The following is a 21642-nucleotide window of genomic DNA, read 5'->3' as shown; positions in this document are numbered from 1 at the left end:
CCCACTGCTGCTGGAGCCTGGGGTTGGCATGAGCCCCCAGGACCGGCTCGGCCGCACACTCAGACGGCAGCAGACCCAGTTAGACGGCAGATGCGGACCCTGCCTCCAGGCCCTCGGCTCTTGGGCGGGCAGAGGCCTCAGGGTCACCCGGAGCCTGGAAGAGCCCCCGCAGCTGCAGACTCAGAGGAGGCCGAGTCAGATGCAGGCTCCCACCCAGAGGGGTGACCGGGCGAGACTCCCCTCCCCGCCAATTTCCTGTCCTAGAAAATGGGATGGAAACGCCTCCTTTCTCAGGTCCTTGTGGGAGGAGTAGGACCAGGCGTGAGGCCCCCCAGGTGTCCAGGGAGGGGCAGGGGCCACGAACACCCAGCTCTCCTCTCCCTTCCCACCAGAGCCCAGGGCAGGGCCCGCCTGGCTGCCAGCGGTTCCGTCCTGAGGAAGCTTTCACAGCAGCGCCCGCCACGAGGGCGTGGAGCAAGACGGCCTGAGGCCTGCTCTAGAGATCGGAGGCTGGGACCAGCTGGGCCAGCAGGCTCCCCTGCTTGTCTGTCCTCCGGGTGACCAGCCCCATATGGGCCTCTGTCTCTACAGATCCTGCCCGTTTCAAGCCCCGCCCGTTCCTCTGAGCCCCGTGCGTCTGCCTCTGGGTGGCCGTCAGAACACACGGTGTCCTCGGTGGCCCCCAGCCCGTCCACCACTCCCTTCCTCAGGTGGCACCGGCCCTAGGCCACCTGGAGCAGCGCTGGGAGCCCAGGTGCAGGCCCCACGCTGAGCGCTGTGTGGGCTCCGGCCTGGATCTCACGACTCTCTGTGCCGGCGGTGGGTCACACCCACCTTCTGATGAGGAAACCGAGGCATGGAAAGGGAGCCAGCACTCGAACGCTGCTGTCCCAGCCCCTCCCATGACCTCAGCCACTGGTCTGAGTGGAGTCGGTATGCCGGTGCCGGGGCCTCCCCTGACCACACCCTGCGTCCCACTGGGCCAGGACACAGCCACAGGTTGGCAGGGGGCTCTCTTCACGGAAGCTGGGGACAAGTGTCCCTCTACCGCCAGCCAGAGAGCGCAGCCAGGACACTCACCAAGCAAACAGCGCTAAAACCGAGATGAGACCATGTGGACCCTGGGCCCACGGAACCCTCGGAGCACCACCACGCGGCCTCCGGGACTCTCCGCCAGGAGCCACCAGCCTCCAGGGCCTCCTGGTGCTGCCTGCAGGGCAGAAGTCAAACGTGCCCCAGACCTTCCCTCCTGCTGTCTGGCCAGTGGCTGGGTATCCATGGCAAGGGACAAAGGCAGAGCTGGACAGGGTGACCCCGAGGGCCGGGAGTGACATCTCTCACTTGGCCCTGCCCAGAGGCAGGAGAAGCCTGTGGCGCCGGTCAAGGGAGCCCGAGCCTGAGCATCAGCCAGGGCCAGCACGTACCTTTCTCTTGTTGGTGGGGCAAATGTAGAAGTTGTCAATGACGGTGGTGACGCCGGGCTGGAGGGTGAGCTTGGTGTAGGATGTCCCAAAATCCGAAGACCTGGGGGGACAGGGGACAGCCGTCAGCAGGTGTGGCGTTTGTCAACCACAGCACATCCAGCTCCAGCCATGTGCCAGCTCACGGGGAGCACCCAGGACACAGTGTCACCCTCCCCAGCCACGGGCTCCCTCAGGGCCCGAGGACTTGCTCAGGTCTGGAGCCCAGGCTGGAGCTATAGGGTTAGAAATCAGCAAACCCGCCAGCCTCTCCTCCTCCCAGATGCCACAGAGGTGCCGGCCCTGACAGACGAGGTCACCATAAGCTCAAGGTCCCAAGGCTCCGAAACCAGGGCCCCTCGTGATCGCAGGCGCGCAGGTTGGATGGGGGCCCCGGCTCCGGCCAGTGCTCCTGCCTCAGACCCCAGCCTGCCTGGGGCCCCACCCTAACCCCGCTACCAGGCTGCGGGCACTGACCTGCTGTGCGCCCAGGAGCAGCAGAAGGCGCGTTTCCCCACCTGTGCCCGGGTCTCGGGGAGCCTGGAGCCACTTTGGCATGAAACCCCAGGAAAGACGTTCGTTTCCTTCCCACAATGCCTCCTCACTGTGTCTGCATGGACACATTCCCTCCCTGGTCCTCAAGTGAACCCCAGGGTCCAAGAAGACGGGACCTGTTGCCCACCTCTGGGCTCGGTGACCATGTAGCCACATATCCCAGAGTTTGTGTCCTTCATAGGCTTCGGGGTCACAGAGTTGTTCCCAGGCCGGGACAAGGAGGAGTCCCCACTCCCGCCCCAGCCCTCTGACTCCCAGGGTTTCCCCGCAGGGGACCGTCCTGAGGTCACTAGGGTCTGGATACCCATCTGGCCTCTGGCTGTTCGAGCCCTCCCCAGCGATGACCTGGCTGCAGAGAACAAAGACGCACCCACCCCTTGGAGGTGGAGCTGGGAGCATTTACTCTCAAAACCTCAAAGAATTGATTTTCTTTGAAAAGGAGGGAGCAAGAGGCCCATTAGTGAAGATCGATCCAGAGACCCAGGAAGTTCCAGAGGCCCTGCAGAAACAAATAGCTGTGTTTACGAGCTCGCTGCCGCTGAAGCCTCCTCCGCTCGGCCCCCCGCCCAGCCTTCCAGCCATCCTTAGACCTGCCTATTGATTCTGCCCTCATCAGGACCACCACCTCAGCCCAGATCCACCTCGCCGGGATCAGCCAGCCTCCTCCCGCTGCCCGGGAGGGCCAGAGAAGTCTGCTCACAGCTGCCTGCTCCAGGGCCCCTGCCAGGGACAAAGCCAGAGACAAGGCCCGGCTGCCCTGGAACCCCCTTCTGGAGGGCTGAGGGAGGGGCGATGCTAAATGAAGCAGCAGAACACAGCAGGCGGTGTGCAAGGCCTGGGGAGAGGGGTGCCAGCGAGTGGGGTGGGGCAGTGGTATCCTGTCCAGACAGAGAGCAAGGAGCTGCCTTCCTGGGCTGGCCAGCTGGAACCTGTCAACGTGGCCCCCATTGAAAATAGGGCCTTGGCAGAAGTAGTCAGATTCAGAGGTGGTCACGTGGGCCAGAGTGGGCCCTAGGCCAACATGACCCAGGACCCTAGAGGAGGACACTGGGACAAAGACGCAGGGGCAGAGACCCCACGAAGAAGGAGGCAGAACCCAGAGGCCCCAGAAGGAGGCGGCTGGTGACACCTCCATCTCAGGCTGCGAACTCCGGACCCTGGAGGAAATTCCCGTTGTTGGAGCCACTGGACTTGTGGCACCTTGTTATGGCAGCCGCAGGAAATGACCTTAGCATTCCAGAGAGAAAGAGAGACACAGACAGACAGAGGTGGGGCTGGGGGAGAGCCTGCAGACCCCACAGTAGTGAGTCATGATGCTGCCGTCCAAACAGCCAGGACATGCCAGGGGCACGTCCAGCTCGGGGGGCCTGGGCTGTCCTTGGCCCCCAGGAGACCACGCACCTGATCCGTCCTGACCTTGCTGACCCTCGCGACAGACGCCTCCACCTCCACCCCTCCAGGCCCTCCTCCTGGGTGGGAGCGCATGGGGCTGGCCAGCTCCACCTGGAGAGGCGGGCAAGGGTCCCGTGGCTATGTGGCGTCACGAGGCTTAGGACAAGGAGAACCTACCCACTTGCCACTCTGCAGGTCGCAAGTCTGCCCCAGGCCTCACGGAGGTCAGAGCCAGGTACTGGCACCTTCTGGAAGCTCCAGGGAAAAGCTCTCCCCACTCAGGCCTCCAGCGACCCTCAGCTCCAGGCCCTGCCTCTGTCCTTGAAGCCCACCTGTGCCTCCCTGCTCTAGCTGCACCACCCACTTCCACGGGCAAACTCTCCCTGGACCCGTGGTCACGCGGGGCACGCTTGGTGATCCAGGATCCTCTCCCCACCTCGGAGTCCTAATCCATCTGAGGCCCCATTGCCAGGGAAGGGGACATGTACCCAGGTCTGGGGGATCAGCACGTGGACATCTTGGGGATGCAGGGACTCCTGCACCAGGTGTGAGGAAGGGGCAGGAGCTGTTCCTGGCAGCCCAGGGCTGGAGGACTCTGCAAGGGACGGCAGGGCCTGGGGCTTAAGGGCTGGGGGGACAGGGGCGGGAGCTGTCCACAGGGCCACAGAGAGGGCTAGACCAGCTCCACAATGCAGCACCGCTGGCCACGTGGGTCACCCAGCTGTCAGTACATGGAGTTTATCCAAGCCGGAGCACACGGTCAAGTATACACTGATTTCAAAGACTTGGTATTAAAAAAAGAATGTTCATTATAATTTTTATATCAATTACGTATTGACATAATAATGCTCTGATATACTCAGTTAATGGGGATCTATCACTCAAATTAACGCTCCTCTGCCCTGGGGCCTGCTGCCCGCGATGGGGAACGCGCCCGGCTCATTGTCCTCAGGGTCCACACTGCACACCAGCGCCCCCACCTGGGTGTTGCACAAATGTGTCAGGACAGGCTACAGAATCCCGCAGAGCAGCATGCACGCGCTCAGTACCTCACCCAGTTGGCGTGACCTGGCTGGACACGATGCCCAGCTGAGGGAGGAGAGGGAGGGACCTGGGGACCTGGAGGACCGTGATGCTGCTCAGGCAAGTGCCACCAGGGAGAAGGCCACAGGGTGGGTTAGAGCCGCATGCCAGTATCCAGAGGGTGCGAGGCAGAGCCAGGCGCCAACACAGGACCAGGCTGAGAGCAGCCACCAGCTCATGCCACCCCGGCCCTGCTCTGATCCTCTCCCATGGCACGAAGGACCTGGGCTGGTCCCACCTCCACTGCCCGGGGGGCTCGGGCCTCCCACTCAGAAGCTGAGCATTGGTTTTGTACTTTGAGGGGTCACAGGGTTGGGATCAGGGGTCTCTGAGGTCCCCATCAATGTAAAATCAATGACCACTGTCCTTAACTTGCAGGCCCCCATGAGAGCTCCTGTGACCTGCCCCAGCCCCCAGCGTCCCTAGCCAAAGGCTCCCAGGGTGTCCAGCTCCTCCTGAGGCTGGTTACCGAGAACCTTGTCCAACAGCGTTTTCCTGGGGGCAACTCGAGGGTTTATGTCACCCTGTTCCTTCCCCCAGCCACCTGCTTCTCACTGCCCAGCAGTGGCAACACCTGTAGGAGGGAGATTTGCGGCTCAGTACTGGGCAGGGAAAGAGCAGCGGCTTGGCGTGGCCTCCTGCCCTGTGCGGGGCCCGCAGGGAGGACCCCACAATCACCTGCTCTTCAGGACGAGACCAGTTTCTGCTGCAAGTCAGGGAGCCGGGACTCCGCTGGATCAGGGGTGCGTGGTCTCATCTCGCACCAGGAGCACGCTTATCTCTAGCACAGCTGCCTCATCCGAGCAAGGTCTCCTCCCTCGAACTGAGCTTAGAAAACCTGGGACCCCAGGCAGTGGTAACGGGGAGCAGAAGCGAGTCCCCGGGGAGTGCTCAGGTCAGAATGGTGGCACAGAGGCCAGGGTGGCAAGCAGTGGCTGGGGAAGAGATCGGATGGTGCCCAGCCTCCTTCCACCAGGAGAAGTATACGGCAGGGGCTGTCATCTGACCATGACCTCAGACTCCAAAGCTCCTTCTTCAGAGAACGCTAAAGAACAACACCAAAATCCACCCCCAAACCGTCAAACCAGAAGCCCCTGACTGTTCCCCAGGTGTGCTTCCAGGCTGAGTCAGCAGCAGGGCCAGCCTGCAGGGGACCTCCCGGAAGGGGAAGGAGCCCAGGTTGGTGGGGCACGCCGAGTCCAGGCAGCAGCTCAGGTTGCTGTGGCCACCACGCGACAGCACAAACAGGGGCTCCCAACAAGAGACTGTTCTCTCACAGTCCTGGGGATCAGCAGTCCAAGCCCAGTGCCGAGGGCCACATCCCTCTGAGGGCTCCTTCCTGCCTTTTCCAGCTCCTGGTGGCTCCGGTGTCCTTGACTAGTAGTGGCTCACCTTCAGACCCTGCCCATCTCCACACAGATCGTCCAGAACGATTTCATCTCCATCCTTAGCTGATGGCATTGCCAGGACCCTGTGTACTGAGGCCACATCCTGAGGTCCTGGGTAGATAGGTTCTGGGGTGACATTGGCCAACTCACTACAGGCAGCTGCATGTGTCGAGCACCTACTCCATGCAGAGGACCCCGTGGGAGGTGCTTCCCCACTGCTTCCTGCTGCAGCTCCCACGTCTCAATGGAGAAGTGGAGACAGACAGGGAGACAGGGCAGAAAGGGAAGCACAGCCCAGGTGTGAGGCCCCTGCCTGACTCCCAGGAAGGTCTGGCTGATAGGGAGAGCAAGGCCACAGGAAAGACACGGGACTCGGAGGCAGGGACACCCACTTACTGGGACCACAACAGGACATGGGTAAGATGAAGGTGCACAGATGAGAAGGTGCCCAGGTGAAGTGTAGATGCCCAATGAGATGAAGGTGCCCAACTATGGGCAATGTTGCTTTAGAGGGAATTGTGGAGAGCGTGAGGGGCTGCAGTGACCCTAGTGAGCAAGACCGGGCCACCCCCCTCCAAGCCCTCCCTCATGCTGGCTGAGGGTCTGCTGGGCACCAGACGGAAGCTGGATGCAGGTGGGTACCAGGGAGTGGTACTCCAAGTATGTAACAGCTGCCAGGCAGGCAGGACACTGAGACTGAAGGTCAGCAGCCCCTGGTGTGATGGGGGCACCGTGCCCCTGCTCGTCCTCCGTCCCAGCTGCAGCTGGGCCAGGCAGAGGGAGGGAGGGGCGCCCGGCTGGATGGTATTAGAACCGCACCTCTCCAGCAGCTGGGACTGCCTCTTGGTGAACCCCAGATACTGACAAGGAGAGGGAGTGGCGTTTTACTGCCTTTGGTAAGTCCAGGAAATAGAGGGTGACCGGCCTCAGCGCCCAGCTGGTCAGTCAAATGCAGGCTGGAGGTAGGATCCTTTGACTAAGCCCAAGCCCAATGCCGTTTCCTCCCAAAGCCCATGCAGATCCCTAGGTCAGGGGGAGGACAGTGGTCGTCATGATCATCCAGGCTACGCATACAGCTGGCGCTCAACAAGTGCTTGTCGGATTCCTTTGGACGTGCTCTGGGTGCCAGACCTGGAGGCTGTATGACTTGGGCTAGCAGGTTGCCCTCTCTGGGCCACACTTTTCCACTGGAAAGATAGGGGTCAGGCGTGACTATGTCCAAGCACCATCCCTGGCACTCAGGGGCTCTAATTCCCAAGGAAGGACCAGTGGGAGGGGGTGGGGGAGCAGGGAGGGGGAGGTAGGGCAGCCCTCCCTCACTGTGTGCCCCCTCCCCGGGCACCTCCCCAGCTCTCAGCTTCCACAGCACCTCCAGGTTCCTGTCCCACGTCCTGCAAGCCGAGTGCTCATCTCATTGACATTTATTCAGATTAAAATAAAGAACCCAGAGTCTAAAGAGGGGCAGATGGAAACGGGGGGCGGGCGCCCTCGGAAAATTGCTCTTTGCGAATCGGCTGCCTAAGTGCCGAGTGCTGGTACACACTCATGTCTTAAAAATGATTCACTTAGGCCATTTTCATGTTCTGGAATTGTTTCATTGGTAGGGACCTCCGCTCGGCCCCACCTCCTCCGCAGGCAAGTCCCACTCTCTCGATCCTCGCCCTGCTGCCACCTGGGCAGTCACAGGTGTGGAAGGGTCACCTGCTGCCCGGCTGGTGCCCTCAGGGCCACCGCCAAGCACTACCTCAGGACGGCTTGCCCCTCTCAAGACTCGGCTTCTCTAACCGTGGACGGCTCCCCGCCTGTCATAGGGTTTAAGAGGGTGGTTGTGGAACGAGCAGACGCCAAGTGTGGGCAGGGCCGTGGCAGCGCTGCCCACTGGGTGAACCTCGGCTGGCTTGAGATGCACCAAAGGCTTGCCTGACATTCCCTGGTACCCGAGTGCCACACTGGCTCTGCAAGGAACAATCTGTGAAGCCCCACGTGGACCCGCTGCCCCTGGAGGTAAGCACCCACCCCTGCAGGCTGCCCGTGGGGGCTGAGGCACACTGGAGGGGGCTTGTCCAGGGGCAGGACCTGGTGGAGCTGGGGTGTGGATGTGCTCCCTGCTAAGGCGACACGCACTGGCCAGGTCCCCAGTAGACTCCACTTGGGCTTTGGCCACCTGCCAGGTGGGCAGCAAGTGTGCCGTGTGACCAGAGGAGCAGGGGTTGGCTGGAAGCACACAGGACCCCGCAGCTCCTGCCAGCTGCCTGACTTCCTGCTAAGCCCTTTCGGGATCAGTGAGGAACAAAGAATTACAGTCCCACAGGCCACTGTGAGGGCAGTGGAGCCATTTGAGAAAGTTCCTAAACTCTTGATATTCTGAGTGTGAAGTGGGAAGCTGGGCGCCAGCTCGGTGGGCAGAGGGAAGGAAGCCAGCCCCGCCCTCCAGCAGGCACAGCATCGGGTGGCAGGGAGAGGAAGCCAGACAAGTCCCCGGGGAGGCGCTCCTCTCTTACGATGGGTCATGTCCTAATAATCCGCTGCAAAGTGAATGTACCCTAGATCCCAGGGGCACGCACACACCTGCCTCTGGACGTGCCAGCGCACCTGCCTGCCTTCAACCTGCTGCCAGGCTGCAGCGGGCAAAGTCCTCTGACACGCAGCCTCTCCTTCCACGCAGGGGACTGTCTCCCGTCCCTCACTGAGTTCCTGCATCCAAGAAGCCCTGGACCGTGGGGCTGGGGGATCAGCTGTTTCCTCGTGATCGCGGGGCAGCCTGGAAGCACTCCCTGCCTGCCCAGCACCAGAGGCCTCCTGCTGCATGTGGCCACCCGGGGAAGAGCCAAGTCCAAATTCTGAAACACGGTTCCACCGAATGCCTATGGCTTCGCACCGTCGTCAGATCAAAAGCTCGCCAGGCGGGCAGCCTGGGCCAGGCAGCAGGCTCTGAGGCCCTCCACCACTGGCAGGAGCTCACACAGTGTGCCCGCGCTCTGGACACCCCACAGGCAGGGCGAGGGTGGCCACAATGAGACTCCACGACTGTGTCAGACCAGGCAGTGGCTTCCCACTGGACAGAGGGGGGACGGGGGGTGGGAGGGTGAGGGGTCCCCGAGACACGACCATGCATGGCCCCTGCCCTGTACGTGGGGACTATGGACACCACGTCTTACCCCAGTAGTATTGGAGGAGCACTTCCAGTATTAACATGCCAGACTGGACACTGACCACAGGCCATCCCGACGCAGGGAGCCATTATCACCACCTGTGAGAACACCTGCAGCTCAAGGCCTCTCCTTAACCCTAGTCAACCCCTGACAGCTCAGCCAGCGGCCCCGGCGGGCAGAGGGCTGGTGGGCAGCAGGGACTCCAGACTTGCCTGAAGTCCCCAGGGCACCTGCTGCCGGAACCCCTCCCTGACTTCCCCCCCAGCCAGCCCTCTGCCTGCTGCTTTGGCCCCTGCACAGGCCACTGCTTGGCATGTGAGTCTGGGTGCCGTGAAGCCTGCTGGTGGATCTTTCCAGAATGAAGTGGGGCTGGGCTAAACCCAGGGACTCCCCTCTACTCTCCCGCAGCCTCTGCCAATGCCTCGGGTGGAAGCTAGACGTGACCTGGGGCCAGGCCTTCCTGGCTCCTGCCCACCACCCTCCCGGCTCCACGAGGCACTCGGTCCTTTTCGTTCTATTCCCGGGCCGGGAAATTTCAGGGCCAGAGGCCACCTCAGCCAACCTTTCCTGAGCACATACTATGTGCCCCACTTTGGGCAAGGCCAGTGGGCAGAATGGATGGGCATGGTGTTTCCGCAGCTGGGGGACAAGGGACAAGGACAAGGTGTCCACATCGGGAAAGAGTCCATGTCAGCCGAGCCCCACGAGTGCCCCTTCTGCCCAGGTCCCTTCTCCACACTGCCCCCCAGACCTCCTCGCCGAGAGTCAGAGCCAGCTGGGCGGGAAGCCCCAGGGGCCCTGTGTCCAGCTGTGCCGTCCTCCACTGTTCAGGACCGCGCTGCACCACGCCTGCTGCTGAGCAGGCAGGCAACGGAGCCCGCCTGGGGACCGAGATCCAGGTGGCCGAGAAGTGGGCCTGGAGAGCTGGCCGTGGGGAAGGGCGGGGCTCCCCTGGGGCCGAGGGACCGGAGGCCTGGCCAGGAGCTGAGAGGAAGGAAAGCAGGGGCGCAGGTACAGGTGGGGTGTTTCGGGGGCTCCCTGAGCGTAGCCTGAGGGCTGGTTTGGGGTGCTATTGCTCTTGGAATCACAGGGAAAGGACATAAGTTCCAGACAGAGGAAGAGGTGGCCAAGTCCAGAGGCACCAAACACAGACTGGGAAGGTGCAAAGGAAGCCTGAGGCCACCGCATGCTGAGCCCCGTCCAGGGGTGGCCGCTGCCTTCCTCAATCCCCTGCACTGAAGGCTCCCTTCCTGGGCAAACAAGAGGACACGCCAGGAGAAGTCGCTGGCCGGGGTCAGCAGAGACCAGGCCAGACTGCGTCTGCATCGGGTTCCAAATTGTGCCCCTCTGTGGGCTTCCAGCTCTGTGGGGGGCAGGCCCGTCCCTGAAGTGTCCGGGTCGCCCTCCTGGCTCTGGTGCCTGCTGCTCGCCATGGCGATGGCTGTCCCACCTGCGGTCGATGTCCCTGCTCACAGCAGCTCTTGCCAACCCTCAGCCAGGCACACTTCCAAGGGCTAAGGTGGTGACCGAGACATCTCCAGCCCTATGCCAGCCACCCAGAGGAGCCAGAGCCTGCAAGGCCCAGGGCGTGAGGGGTGGCAGGTGCAGGAGAGGCGATGTCAGTTCCCTTGGCAGCTCTTGCAGGCAGCGGGCAGGAGGCCACCCCGCACCTGATGCCAGGTTATGGCTCAATGACAGCTACCCTGGAGTGAGCTGGGACGCGGCCTTGACTGCTGGGTTAATTTGAGGAATTATATTTGATAAAGATGGAGGGGCCAGGTGGAGCCCAGCTGGGCAGCATGCACAGGGCTGGGAGAGCCCACACCTTCCCTGAGGGTTGATGGGAAAGGCACATTTGTGGTGATGCCCAGGCTGAGGTCCGTCTGTCCTGCTGCCCAGTGTGTACCACACAGACCCCCACCCCAGGGAGTTGACCTATTTGGGAGGGTTCCAGGCCCCTCAAAACCCATGTCGTTCCAAACAGGAAGCACCAAATAGAACAAGACGAGTAGCTGGACGCCATGCAGACCAAGTGATGTGGCTCCAAAGAGCTCTGGTCTCTGTCCCTTGTGGTGGGGTGGGCAGGAGTTCCCAGCAGGAGCAGAGTGGGGAGGGCCGAGGGGCCTGGCGGGAGGGAGGGAGAAGGCCCAGGAGGGTCTGGCCTGGCCGCTGCAGTTCATCTACCTTTCCCCTGGAATCCACATTTAGGAAACTCCAGAAATCTAGCAAGACACAGGCACAAAAATCTCCTTCCTGATATGCCTACGCATCCTGGATTTTTCTTGGAATCATTTAAAAATAATGGGGCAAGAACAACTGAAAACAGCCACAGTCACAACCAGGAGGGCAGCTCTGGCCCGCTGAGCCAGGCCACCTTCTCTCTGCCTGTGTGGCCTGCTCGCTGCCCTCCATCCGCCAAGGCATGTGGATGACTGACGGGTCGCTCTTTCTACAAACTTCAAATGCCTGCGAGTGGCATGCATTTTGGAAACCCACTTTTTTCCCTGCACTGCTATAATGAACGACTACACCCTTCGTGGACAGCACGTCCAAGATTCCAGCACCTCATAATCTGCCCCTCATCTGACTGTGGTCTAGGTTGAGTCTGGAGCCAGCTCCTCAGCAGGATGCTCCAAACTGCCATATGGTGTTTCAAAAAATGTTTTCTAAGATCCAAGGAAGTCTTAGAGCTCAGGATTTTTAAAATGAAGGTCCTCGTTAATGCTTAGGGGTTCTGGAACGAGACGATAACGTTTCCTTACGCCAGTTCCCTGATTACAGAAGCTGAGACTCTGCATTGGTTTTTCAAGTGACCGCTGACTGTCCTCAGGTCCTCTGAGGCAGCCCAAATGACGAATCGAGTGCTTTGAAGGAAGAGGAAAAGACATGTGGGTGTCACTGGGGTGTCACTCAAGAGCAGAGTGAGGCTCTGGACATGCTAACGGGAATCCTGCTTGGAAAGATTGGGAACAGTGTTTTGATAGAAAGCACAAAACTCAAATTAGGAAATAAGGCATAATTAACACCAATTCCCCAGCTCAGGGAAGGTCAGAGAAAGGCTCTACGCTGAGCAATGGGGGACACCTGGTCAAAAGGCTCTAATGGCCACGGTTCTTGGAACAGCAACTAGACGGAGGTCAAGTCACTGTCGACGCGGCTGAGAGACGTGGAGGACTTCCAGGTGGCCTCCTCCACGTGGGCCCTTGGGGCTTGGAACAGGAAATGCTGTAGGCATCAGGCCACAGCCCCCTTAACCCACCCGACACCCCCACAGGGACCAGTGCCACGCTCCGTCTTCCGGGGAGGACGGCACACAGGGGGGACCTGAGAGTGGACGTCACAGGCACTCCTGAGCCGTGAGCTTTCCCCACACCTGTGAGCCCCACTCCAGCCAGCAACAGCTCCCCGAGGGGGCTGGTGGAGGGGCTGGCCTGCACATGCAGACATGGATGGAGGGGCCTCCTCAGGCAGCGCGGCCTCCTGGCGGAGCAGGCCATGGCTGCCCATCGCTGCTTCCCCTGCACGGATCGGCCAGGGCAGGGGTGAGCCCGGCCAGGTTCCTTCATGGGGGCAAGAAGCAACCCGAAAGCGCACCCTTCCCACACTCCCAGACCTCTGCAGGGGCCCCAGGCCTCCAGCGCCAGCTGCATACCCAGGGTAGTGCATTCCACGGAGGACGCCGCGCGCCCAGGCCCACGCCCACGCCCACACTGGCTGCGCTCGCAAGCCCATGGCCCTGCCATGGTGTCAGCTGGAGGCCCGGTTCCTCTGCCCTCACCTACACTGGCTCCCTCTCCCACACGTCCTGCCAGTGGCCCTCTGAGCAGCCTGCAGCGGGTCCTTGGCCCCTGTGGGAGGGAGCTAGCGTCCCTGGCAAGGGCCAGATGGAAGCCCCATGAAGGTGCACAGGGGCGTGGCACCCCGAGGGCCCCAGAGCAGAGTGAAGCCCCACAGGAGGGGGCGGCCTTGTGCACTACCGCAGAGCCAGGGAAGCTCCAGGGCAAGAAGACCCAGAAGGTCAGCCCCAGGGCAGCCAGCCAAGTCCACACTGAAACCTGGATGCCAGCACCTCTTCAGTTCTGCCACACGTTGCTGGGGACTAAACACTGCTGTGGTGTCACCCAGGACACTGTGACGTGTGTGCAGGGACTCGCCCCAGGGCCTTTGCCCCTCAGCTCCCCTTCCCAGCTCCCCCCACAGACAGCACCCTGCTGCACTGCAGGGTCTGCTCCAGGGAGTGTCCCGGGCCTCTCTGGTTGTCCCCACCCCAGGACTGCAGGTACTCTGCTTGACTTTCGTCCACGGCTCATGCTGCTACCCGATGCCACACTTCGGTTCTGCCGTTACTGTCTCTCTCTGGGACATCAGGTCCCAGGACAGGAGTCTGGTATCTGCACCCTCCAGGACCCACTGCTGACAGCTCCCTTGGGGTCTTGCGTTAGGCGTGAGCTGGCTCCCTGGGCCCCAGGACCCCACTGTGCTCACGCGCCTGCAGGAAGCCTTCCTTTCCTTCTGCTCTCACGGCTACCCTGTCACCTGCCAGGCGCCCACAGGCGTGGCCTGGCCTGGACCCACTGAGCGGCGGCTCCGCGTCTGGTGCTGCCAGTCACAGACAGGGCTGTGCCTGCTGCACGTGGGCTGCCTCCGTGTCCCTGCTCCCAGTCCACCCAGTCAGTTGGGGAAAGCCCGTGGAAATGAAAGAGCCGTGCCGCGTGACTTGATGGCGACAAATGACAGGAGGAGTGTGGCCCCACCCTGCAGCGCCCCCGCCTTCCCGCCTGCACCCAGCGCCCTGATAACTTAATGCAGGGCTCTCTCCAGCAAGCCCACCGAGGGCGGTGGAAACCGGCGGAACACGTTTCTCCAACTCTTAAGAATCCCATCTGAGAGTTAAATAACAACGAGATGCCTTCAAGCACTTGAGAACTATGAGCTCAGCCGTCCCGGAGAAGGCTCGGCATTGAGCAAGCGCTGCCTGACTGCTCAGCCTCGGGTCTGCGAGGCACGCAGCAGAGGGGGTGGAAGGCGGGTGCGCAGCTGTGCCTCGCAGGGCCCCGGGCCGGCGTGTCCCTGCCCTAGCAGGACGGCTCTCCTGCACTGAGCCGGGCCGGCTCCCCGCACCCGGCTGCACCTGAAGACCTCCACGTGCACTGGGCAGTGCACAGGGCAGTCCGGGCACCAGCACACCAGCCATGGGGGCAGGGTCCAGGCCAAGCTGTGAGCCTAGGCTCTAGATGGTGTGGACAACGGGCTGCACCCACCTGCTCCTACCTGCCCTGCCCCAGAGGCACCGCAGGGCCTTCGCTGGTCCCTCCTGGGTCAGGCTCTGCAGAACCCACACCCAGACCCCATCCCTCTGCCTCTGCCTGGCCAGCATGGTCTCTGGCGGCCTTTACGCCCCCTGGATTCTGCCCTGTCTGTGTGGGTGTTGCCGTGTGTCCTTTCTCTGCTGTGATTCTGAGAGTCTGTCCTACGTCTCCTGGCCTGTGTCCCTCGGTCTCCTCCAGTGTGACTCTGATTTTCCACATGAGCACTCTCGACCTCGTTTGGTCCCTGCTGCCCCTAGATGATCTCAAGAGCAGACGTCCCACCATAGGGAGGCCTAGGGACCACGTGTGGCCTTCTCTCCTCCACAGGTACAGTGTCCCAACCTCAGCTCTCCTGCTGCAGGGACTGAGTCCCTGGATGACAGACACCAGAGGGAATGGGGAGCGTCAGGTGGGGGGGCTTCCTCCAGAGTGGCCCCAGGTGTTCCTCTCAGGGAGGTGACTGGACTGGGACAGGAGTGCAGTGAGGAGCGACCAGCTTGCAGGTACTAGGGTGGGGAAAAGGCCTGTGCAAAGGCCCTGAGGTGGGTCTGTACCCAGGCCATGTTCCTGGGCGTGCTGCTGTCAGAACAGGGCACTTGCCTGCACCTGCGGATCCATGACTGGAGACAGGGCCTGTTCAGGAAGCCAGGCCCATGGCAGGCTTTAACCTCAGCTGGTCTAGCCAGCTTTCTGGGTGAGGTGAACCCTCACCTGACAGCCAAGTGGCAGGGCTTAGTGCCAGGGAGGTTGGCCAGGAGGAGGTCAGCTGTGGACAGCTGGGCAGGGCAGGGCACTGTCCTGTCCTGGGACCTTGAGCAGGACTCTCCCTGGACAGGTCACCACATCACTCAGCACAGGGAGGCTCGGTCCCTCACCCAGCCCCCACCCCACAGGGAAGGGCAGTCTCTGTGTCCAGCTCAGTGTCCGTCTGGGACTCTGGAATAACCAGCGGCGTGTGAGAAGCCTCTTCACACAGTCCACACGGCCTCCAACCTCCGATCCGCGCGAACAAGGCAAATGAACACGGCATCACCGACCAGAGGCGGCCGCGTGACGGGCCAGAAGCAGCCGCAACAGGCCAGGACATCAAACCCTCCGTCAAGGGTGAGAGCGGATAGCCCGGGATCACTCCAGCCATGGCAATTAAAAGGAAGGAAGGCGCATCGAGAGGTGTGATCCTGCCGCCCCGAAGCCGCGCCGGTGGCTGCCCGCAAGGCTTGTGGCTTGGAGGGCAGCGGGGCCGGGCCTGGCCCCTTCCCACTGAGCTGGCTCAGGCCCTGGAGAGGCCCCAGATGGGAGCAGAGCCACCCCGGCCAGGATCCGGGGCACACCTGTGGGGTGGGAGCCTGGAGGGCCTGCCCGTGGCCAGCCCTGGCCGGCTCCCACTGCCCAGCCAGGACCGCTCCTCTCTCCCAGCCTTCCTGGCCCCAGAGGCCCTGCTTCCCGGGGGTCATCCTGGACCCTGGGGGCTTCACCTTCCCATCAGGACATGGGGTACTACAGAGTCCTGGGCTGCTCCGTCCTAGCCCTGGTGAGCGTGGAGAGGGCGTGGGGCTGGGCGAGGCTCAGGCTGCCCAGCACACGAGGCCTGGGTTCCATCCCAGCACCTCAGAAAAATGAGTGGACCTGACATGCCCTGTGGGCAGCACCCTCGCCCTGGCCGAGCACGCGTTCTCCTGCCCCGCCCCAGCTGCCCCTGCCCTGCTCTGCGAGCCCCACAGACCACCTGTCCCCAGCCTCCGCCAATTTCCTGGCAGGCCCAGCCTTGGAGATGCCAGAGGAAGCTGAGCGGGGCCAGGCGAGGCACCATGTCGGCCTCTCCTCCGGCCCACCGCTTCCTCCTCCCTGTGCGGATCCCGCTCCACCCGCAGCCCATGATCCCGCGCTGTGGGGTGGCTGGGGCTCCAGAGCCCCAGGACAGCCCCGCCTCCCTTTGTCCCCTATTCTGACCATGGCAGGGAACCTGCACTTCCGATCTCTGGGCACCTGCTGTCCCCAGGTGGCCTGTGGCCTCACCACTGTCACGCAGGCACCCCGGCAGGAGCTGACTTCCTGCCTGGGCCTCGACACTTGGCGTCACTACAGAAATTAACGGTCACCAGTGAAGCTCAGCGGCTGTATGCAGTGTCCAGTGTGCCCCTCTCCCGGGGTTCACTGTCCTGTGCTGGCCCCTGTGAGTGCTGTGGGCACTGCTGTCCACGGGTCGCGTCCAGGACTTCTGTCTAGCCCCACAGAGCGCAGCCCTCTCTCTGCTCCTCCATTCTCTCTGTGATGTTCTTTGTGCCTTCAAATCAATATCGGCTTGATTTCAGCCTCTCCTCAGCTCTGCCAACAATACAGCCATTTAAAAAAAATGTGATGGAAATAGCTTTGGAGTTTTCCTCCTAATTACACAAGTGACACTCGTACTCTGTAAAGGCCTGAGCGGCAGGCACGCACGCACGTGGGGAAAGAACGGCCATGGTCTCCATCTCCCGCCCAGGCCAGCGGGCAGGCGGCGATCAGGTCCCCGAGCCCCCGGCTCCGGGACCCCATGCACGGTGCTCAGATCCACGGGTTTCTTCCCCTCGGAGCCCCCCTCCCGCTCCCAGCAGAGGCGCAGTCCAGCCAGGCCTCCTGCGCAGGCCAGACGGGTTTTTGTTCTGTTCAGGGACGGGAGCTGGGGGCAGGGCGGGCGAGCTGTCCTCCCGGGGAGATGACACCCGCCCGTCTGCACAGAGCTGAGTGTGGAGGTCCACGCGTGTGCACGAGCGTGTGCGGAGGTCCCAGTGTCTGTGTCCCACACTAACTCCGAGGGCCCGTGTCCTGTGCCAACCCACCTTTCCTCCCTGGTGTGCTCGGGAGAACTCCCCAAAAAAGACAGACAGATGGACAGACACCCGAGGACTCGAATCCTGGGGGAGTCCCTGGATTCCGTGACTGACCCCCGTGGACGGGGCAGAGGGCCCCCACATGTCTGGATGTTCCCAAGGGGCATTCCTGGAACACATGTGCCCCGAGTGTGGGGCAGAGCCCTCCTCAGCCCACAGGGTAGGGCCCGGTGAGGGGGCAACAGGCAGAGGGCACCTGGCCCAACCCCATCTTCCAGCTGGGGCTCTCGGGCCACCAGCAGACCCACCGCTGTGACCCCCGAGTGCTCACGTGACACCCAGTCTCCAGTGCTGCTAAGAGGCTGATCCAGGCTGCAGGGAGCTGGGTGGCCCTGCACACCCCCATCCCGATGGGCCCCGACAGTGGACAGCAGTGCCAACCTGTCCCCTTTACCCTGGGCCACCAAGGCTGGCTGCATTTACAAACTCCACGGGACTCGCCTTGGGACCCGATAGGTCCATCCAGGGCATGTGGGCAGAAATGACCTGGCCACTTCCAGCCAGGCCCCCAAACACTCCCTCCCGAGAGTCTGCGTCCTTGTCCCTCGTCCAGCTCAAAGCACGTGGGCACAGTGACCTGGAAGGCAGCGGAAGGGCCGCTCCAGATGGACGGGGCCAGGATCCGACGGCTGGTGATGAGCAGCACGTCAGACAACTTGAGTGAGAAACGGGCCTGGACGTCCGCGCGCGGCTCTGGTGTGGGCCTGCGCGTCACAGCTGCGGCTCTCCTTTCCCAAGGAAAGAGACCAGACCCGTGGGCCAGCCTCGGCTGGGCTGCCACAGGGCGCCTTCCCTCCCGAGCCTCTCCCCAGAAGCCAGCTGGACTGAGGAGACAGCCTCCCTGCCTCCACGCCTAAGGAAGCTCCGCTGCACGGCCATCCGCCGTGGCCGGCAGGGCCGCTGTTACTCATTCATAGAACCTCGGCCGCCCAGGATGATGCCCTCTTCCGCAGAAAGTTAAAAATAGGACCAGCACGAGATCCAGCGTCGCTCAGGTGTGTGCAGAGGCAGCGAGGTCGTGTGTCCACGCCCACTGCAGCCCAGCCCTGCCGTCCCCTCGGGGTGCCCTGACAGGCAGTGGCTGAGGACCAGGGGGCTCCCATCCTCCGTGTGAACCAGCGGCCTCTGAGAAGGGAGCCCTGGCTTTGCAAGACACCGGGGAACCCAGGCGACATTTCTCCGCGTGAATGAACCAGGCACAGAGACGAAGCCCGCGCGGCCGTCCTGTGGGAGCTGAGGAGGCTGGGCCCCGGAGGCAGAGTAGAGGGTGGCTTCAAGGGCTGAGCGGGGCTTTGGCAGATGTGGGCAAGAACTTACGGACAGACCCTGGAAGGCACCCGGCTCTGCTCTGGACAGGACGGAGGCTGGCCTCTCGGGACCTCTGAGAATGGGAGCCCGTGTCTGTCCTCCAGTTCCCTGTCTGGGAGGCCCAGGGCCCTGCCAGTGCCTCTCCCCCTGGGATGCTCGTGGGGCATCAGATTGGCCAAGAGCGAGGGGCAGGCAGGAGGGCAGGCCCTGGTTCTGAGGAGCAGGGGCCACTTCCCTGGCCTGCTGCATCACTGCCTGGTCAGCCCCCAGGAGGCCATGTCCAGAGGCCAGAGACCACACACAAGCCTTTGCAGCCAACGCTTGCCAAGCCCCTCCAGAGCCTGGCACTGAGCTGCACCCGTCCTTCAGCCCTCGCACCGGGGCGAGGCCCTGACAGCCTGTGGCGGCCACCTGAGGCGAGTGCAGCCCCTCCTGAGCCCAGGGGCCCTCAGCCACAGAGCACCCTCTCCACCATCCCGTGTGCCACGGCCCACGCAGTGCCTGAGCACCTGGAGACCCAGGCAGGTAGCACCACACTGCCCCTGCCCACAGAGGACACCCCTCGCAGGAGCCAGGGACACTCAGGGTGGCCCTGAGCCAGGCTGGCAGGAATGATTCACACAGGCAAGTCCAGTGGGAGCGGGGTGGAGCACCCACCCAACACAGCCTCAGGGCCAGCCAGGCCACTGGAGGACGGGGCACCCGTGGGAGGACTGGTGGAGACAGGTCACTCAGTGAGAGGGCAGAGGGAACCACAGGTGCCAGGCTGGAGCGGAAGGTCAGAGCCCTCTGCTTGGAGGACGTCAGGAAGACTCAGGGTGGGAGGCCTCAGAAGTGGGAGGCCGAGAAGAGCGAGGAGGCAGGGAGCCTGCAGGGAGTTTGGTTTATACCCAAGAGAAGGCGCTGGAAGGTCATAAGGTGGCAGGACAGGCAGCCGGGACACCCGTTCCCTGGTCTGTAGTCACTGGCCAGCCCTCTGTCCCTTCTCAGGTCCTCCTGGTGGGGTGGGTGCTAAGATGCCTGCAGAGTCTCTGTCCCTCAGCCCTGTGAGTCCAGCCGCTGCCCCCTGCAGGGAACGTCCGTCTCTGAGCTCCACGCGGGTCCCCCACATCTGCAGTGGAGATTCCAGGTGCCAACAAGAGCCTAGGATGACACCTCAAAAGACCAAATCCTGGTCAGGAGCCTCCCTGGGAGAGCCCTGTGGTCCTGGGAACCCCTCAGCTCTGCCCATCCCACGGAGGCCTAACCCAAAGGCCTTGCCCTCAGTCCAGGAGGAAGGGAAATGGTCTTCCAGGGGCCTGGAAAGGGTGTGTAAAGGAAGAGCTGAGGCCTCTGGGACCATGAGCAGAATTCAGGAAGGTTGGGGTGTCCCCAGCCGGCCCTCTGCAGCCAGGTGTCCTTGGTCCACCACGCTGCCCCATGGGAGCCCTCGGCTCTGCCTGGCAGCTTCCCTCTGGGCCCGGCCCCTAAGCTCCGGGCACGCCGTTGCCCACTGCTGCCAGGGCCCTTTCCAGACCTGAGGTACGACCTCCCTGTAAGCTGAGAGCCCAGCCTGGCATCACCCGCCTACGGCCGCCTGCTCACTGGTCACCCCGAGCAGCTCCAAGCCCTCAGCCTGGGCCCCGGCTGTCCTGCTCCCAGAGGCCCTTGGGGCAGCAGGAGAGCCAGAGGCACCTCAGGAAGGGAAGGATGCCCAGGGTGCCTTCCCGACGGACATGGCTTCTGACGGGCCTGACCAGGCGTCTGTTCTCCAACACAGACCTCCGCCAACATCAGCCTCGCGGGCTCCACCTGAAGCACGTGCCACTGCTGTGATTTGGACATTACATGACTGGCCTTCCATGCACACCTGGGTCTTCAAACCTGAAACAGCAGCTTCGAGCTGCCTGGTCTGGAGAACCCCGTCCAGGGCGGTTCTGGAACAGACCGGCCCCAGGCAGCACAGCTCGGTGAGCCTCGTTCACACCCGGGACAGCAGGGTTTGACGACGAATCACGGACTCGTGAGGCCCTGGAGAACCCTGAAGGCTGCCCAGACCCCGACCTGGTGGAGACGAGCACCGGGGCCTGCAGAGCGAGGGAGCAGCCCAGAAGGGCCGTGAGGCCACGGCCACCGAATGTGAGGTCAGTGCAGGGGCTGTAGACACAGCAGCGCCTGAAAGTGGGAGGGAACCAAGGGGCCCAGAGCAGGCACCTGGGCCACCAGCTCCAACCGCCCAGAGCCACTGAAGAGGGAAGTCGGGCGGGGAGAGGCCGCGGGCGGCGCTGGCCCAGCCCTTCAAGAGTCTGGCTCCCTCTCTGTCGGTGGGTCCTCAGCTGCTCAGCAGCCTCACCTGCACTGGCAGCCAGAGCCCAGGTGTGCCCAGCCCTGGTGTGGTGCCCACCGGGGGCCGTGCTGGGAGTCATCACCGAGCGGCGTCTGGAGAAGCTGGATTGGTGAGCGGCAGGCCACCACAGCCAGAGCAAAGGGCCAGGCGACGGGCCAAGGGCGGCCTGCGCGTTGCCTATGAAGCTCCAATAACTGCCGCCGAGCTCGCCGTGAAGCGGTGGACAGAGCCCTCACCTCGGTGCTCGGGAGACAGGAGCAGGAGGCGGGCAGAACCCACCAGAGTCCTGCGCCAGGGCAGCGCTCCACGTCCTCAGCGGCCCAGTGACACCTGTGCCCCCGCTCCACTGGACCACTTGCTGGTGCCCCACCACACGAGCCTCAGTGTCCCCAGCTATCATGACTCAGCGTCCCTGTCCTGAGTCACAGGAGGCTATGTGGCCGGCTGAGTGGGAGGGCACTGTTCCACAGGTGGCAGGCCCTCTGGCCAACTCTCTCAAACTCAGACTGACGCCGACCCCTTTGCAGCTGTGGGACCCTCTCAACAGACTGCCCAGCTGTGGCTCCCACTGCAAGCCTGAGCTCGCTGGGCCAGCACAATCTCCTAGTGACAGAAAAACAGCGACCACAGGCCTTGGCGAGATGACAAAGGGCAGGCGACCTGTCAGCCTGTCCTGAGACCTCACAGACATCACCGAGGAGCACCACACTCCCGATCCATGCAGACATCACCGAGGACTGCCACACTCCCGATCCAGCACCTCTCTCGGCGCAGCCCAGGCACTGGATCCAAACTCCCT

At 62.8% G+C, this 21642-nt stretch overlaps 1 protein-coding gene and 1 long non-coding RNA gene across 2 annotated transcripts in view; one reads left to right on the top strand and one right to left on the bottom strand.

Moving 5' to 3' along the window:
• Positions 1-21642, bottom strand: part of Sorcs2 (sortilin related VPS10 domain containing receptor 2) — a 358452-nt gene that overhangs the window by 140599 nt on the left and 196211 nt on the right. Inside the window, exon 3 of the mRNA XM_047566161.1 lies at positions 1425-1524. Within this exon, the coding sequence (XP_047422117.1) occupies positions 1425-1524 (100 nt within the window). The remainder of the gene's footprint in view (positions 1-1424; positions 1525-21642) is intronic.
• LOC124994372 (uncharacterized) lies at positions 14063-16662 on the top strand. Its single transcript, XR_007110482.1, has 3 exons — positions 14063-14348; positions 14667-14842; positions 15233-16662. It is a non-coding gene; the product is annotated as an uncharacterized LOC124994372 (long non-coding RNA).

Source organism: Sciurus carolinensis, chromosome 10, assembly GCF_902686445.1.
Source record: "Sciurus carolinensis chromosome 10, mSciCar1.2, whole genome shotgun sequence".
In the NCBI taxonomy this organism is placed as follows: domain Eukaryota; kingdom Metazoa; phylum Chordata; class Mammalia; order Rodentia; family Sciuridae; genus Sciurus; species Sciurus carolinensis.
This window is presented reverse-complemented; position numbering and strand designations above follow the sequence as displayed.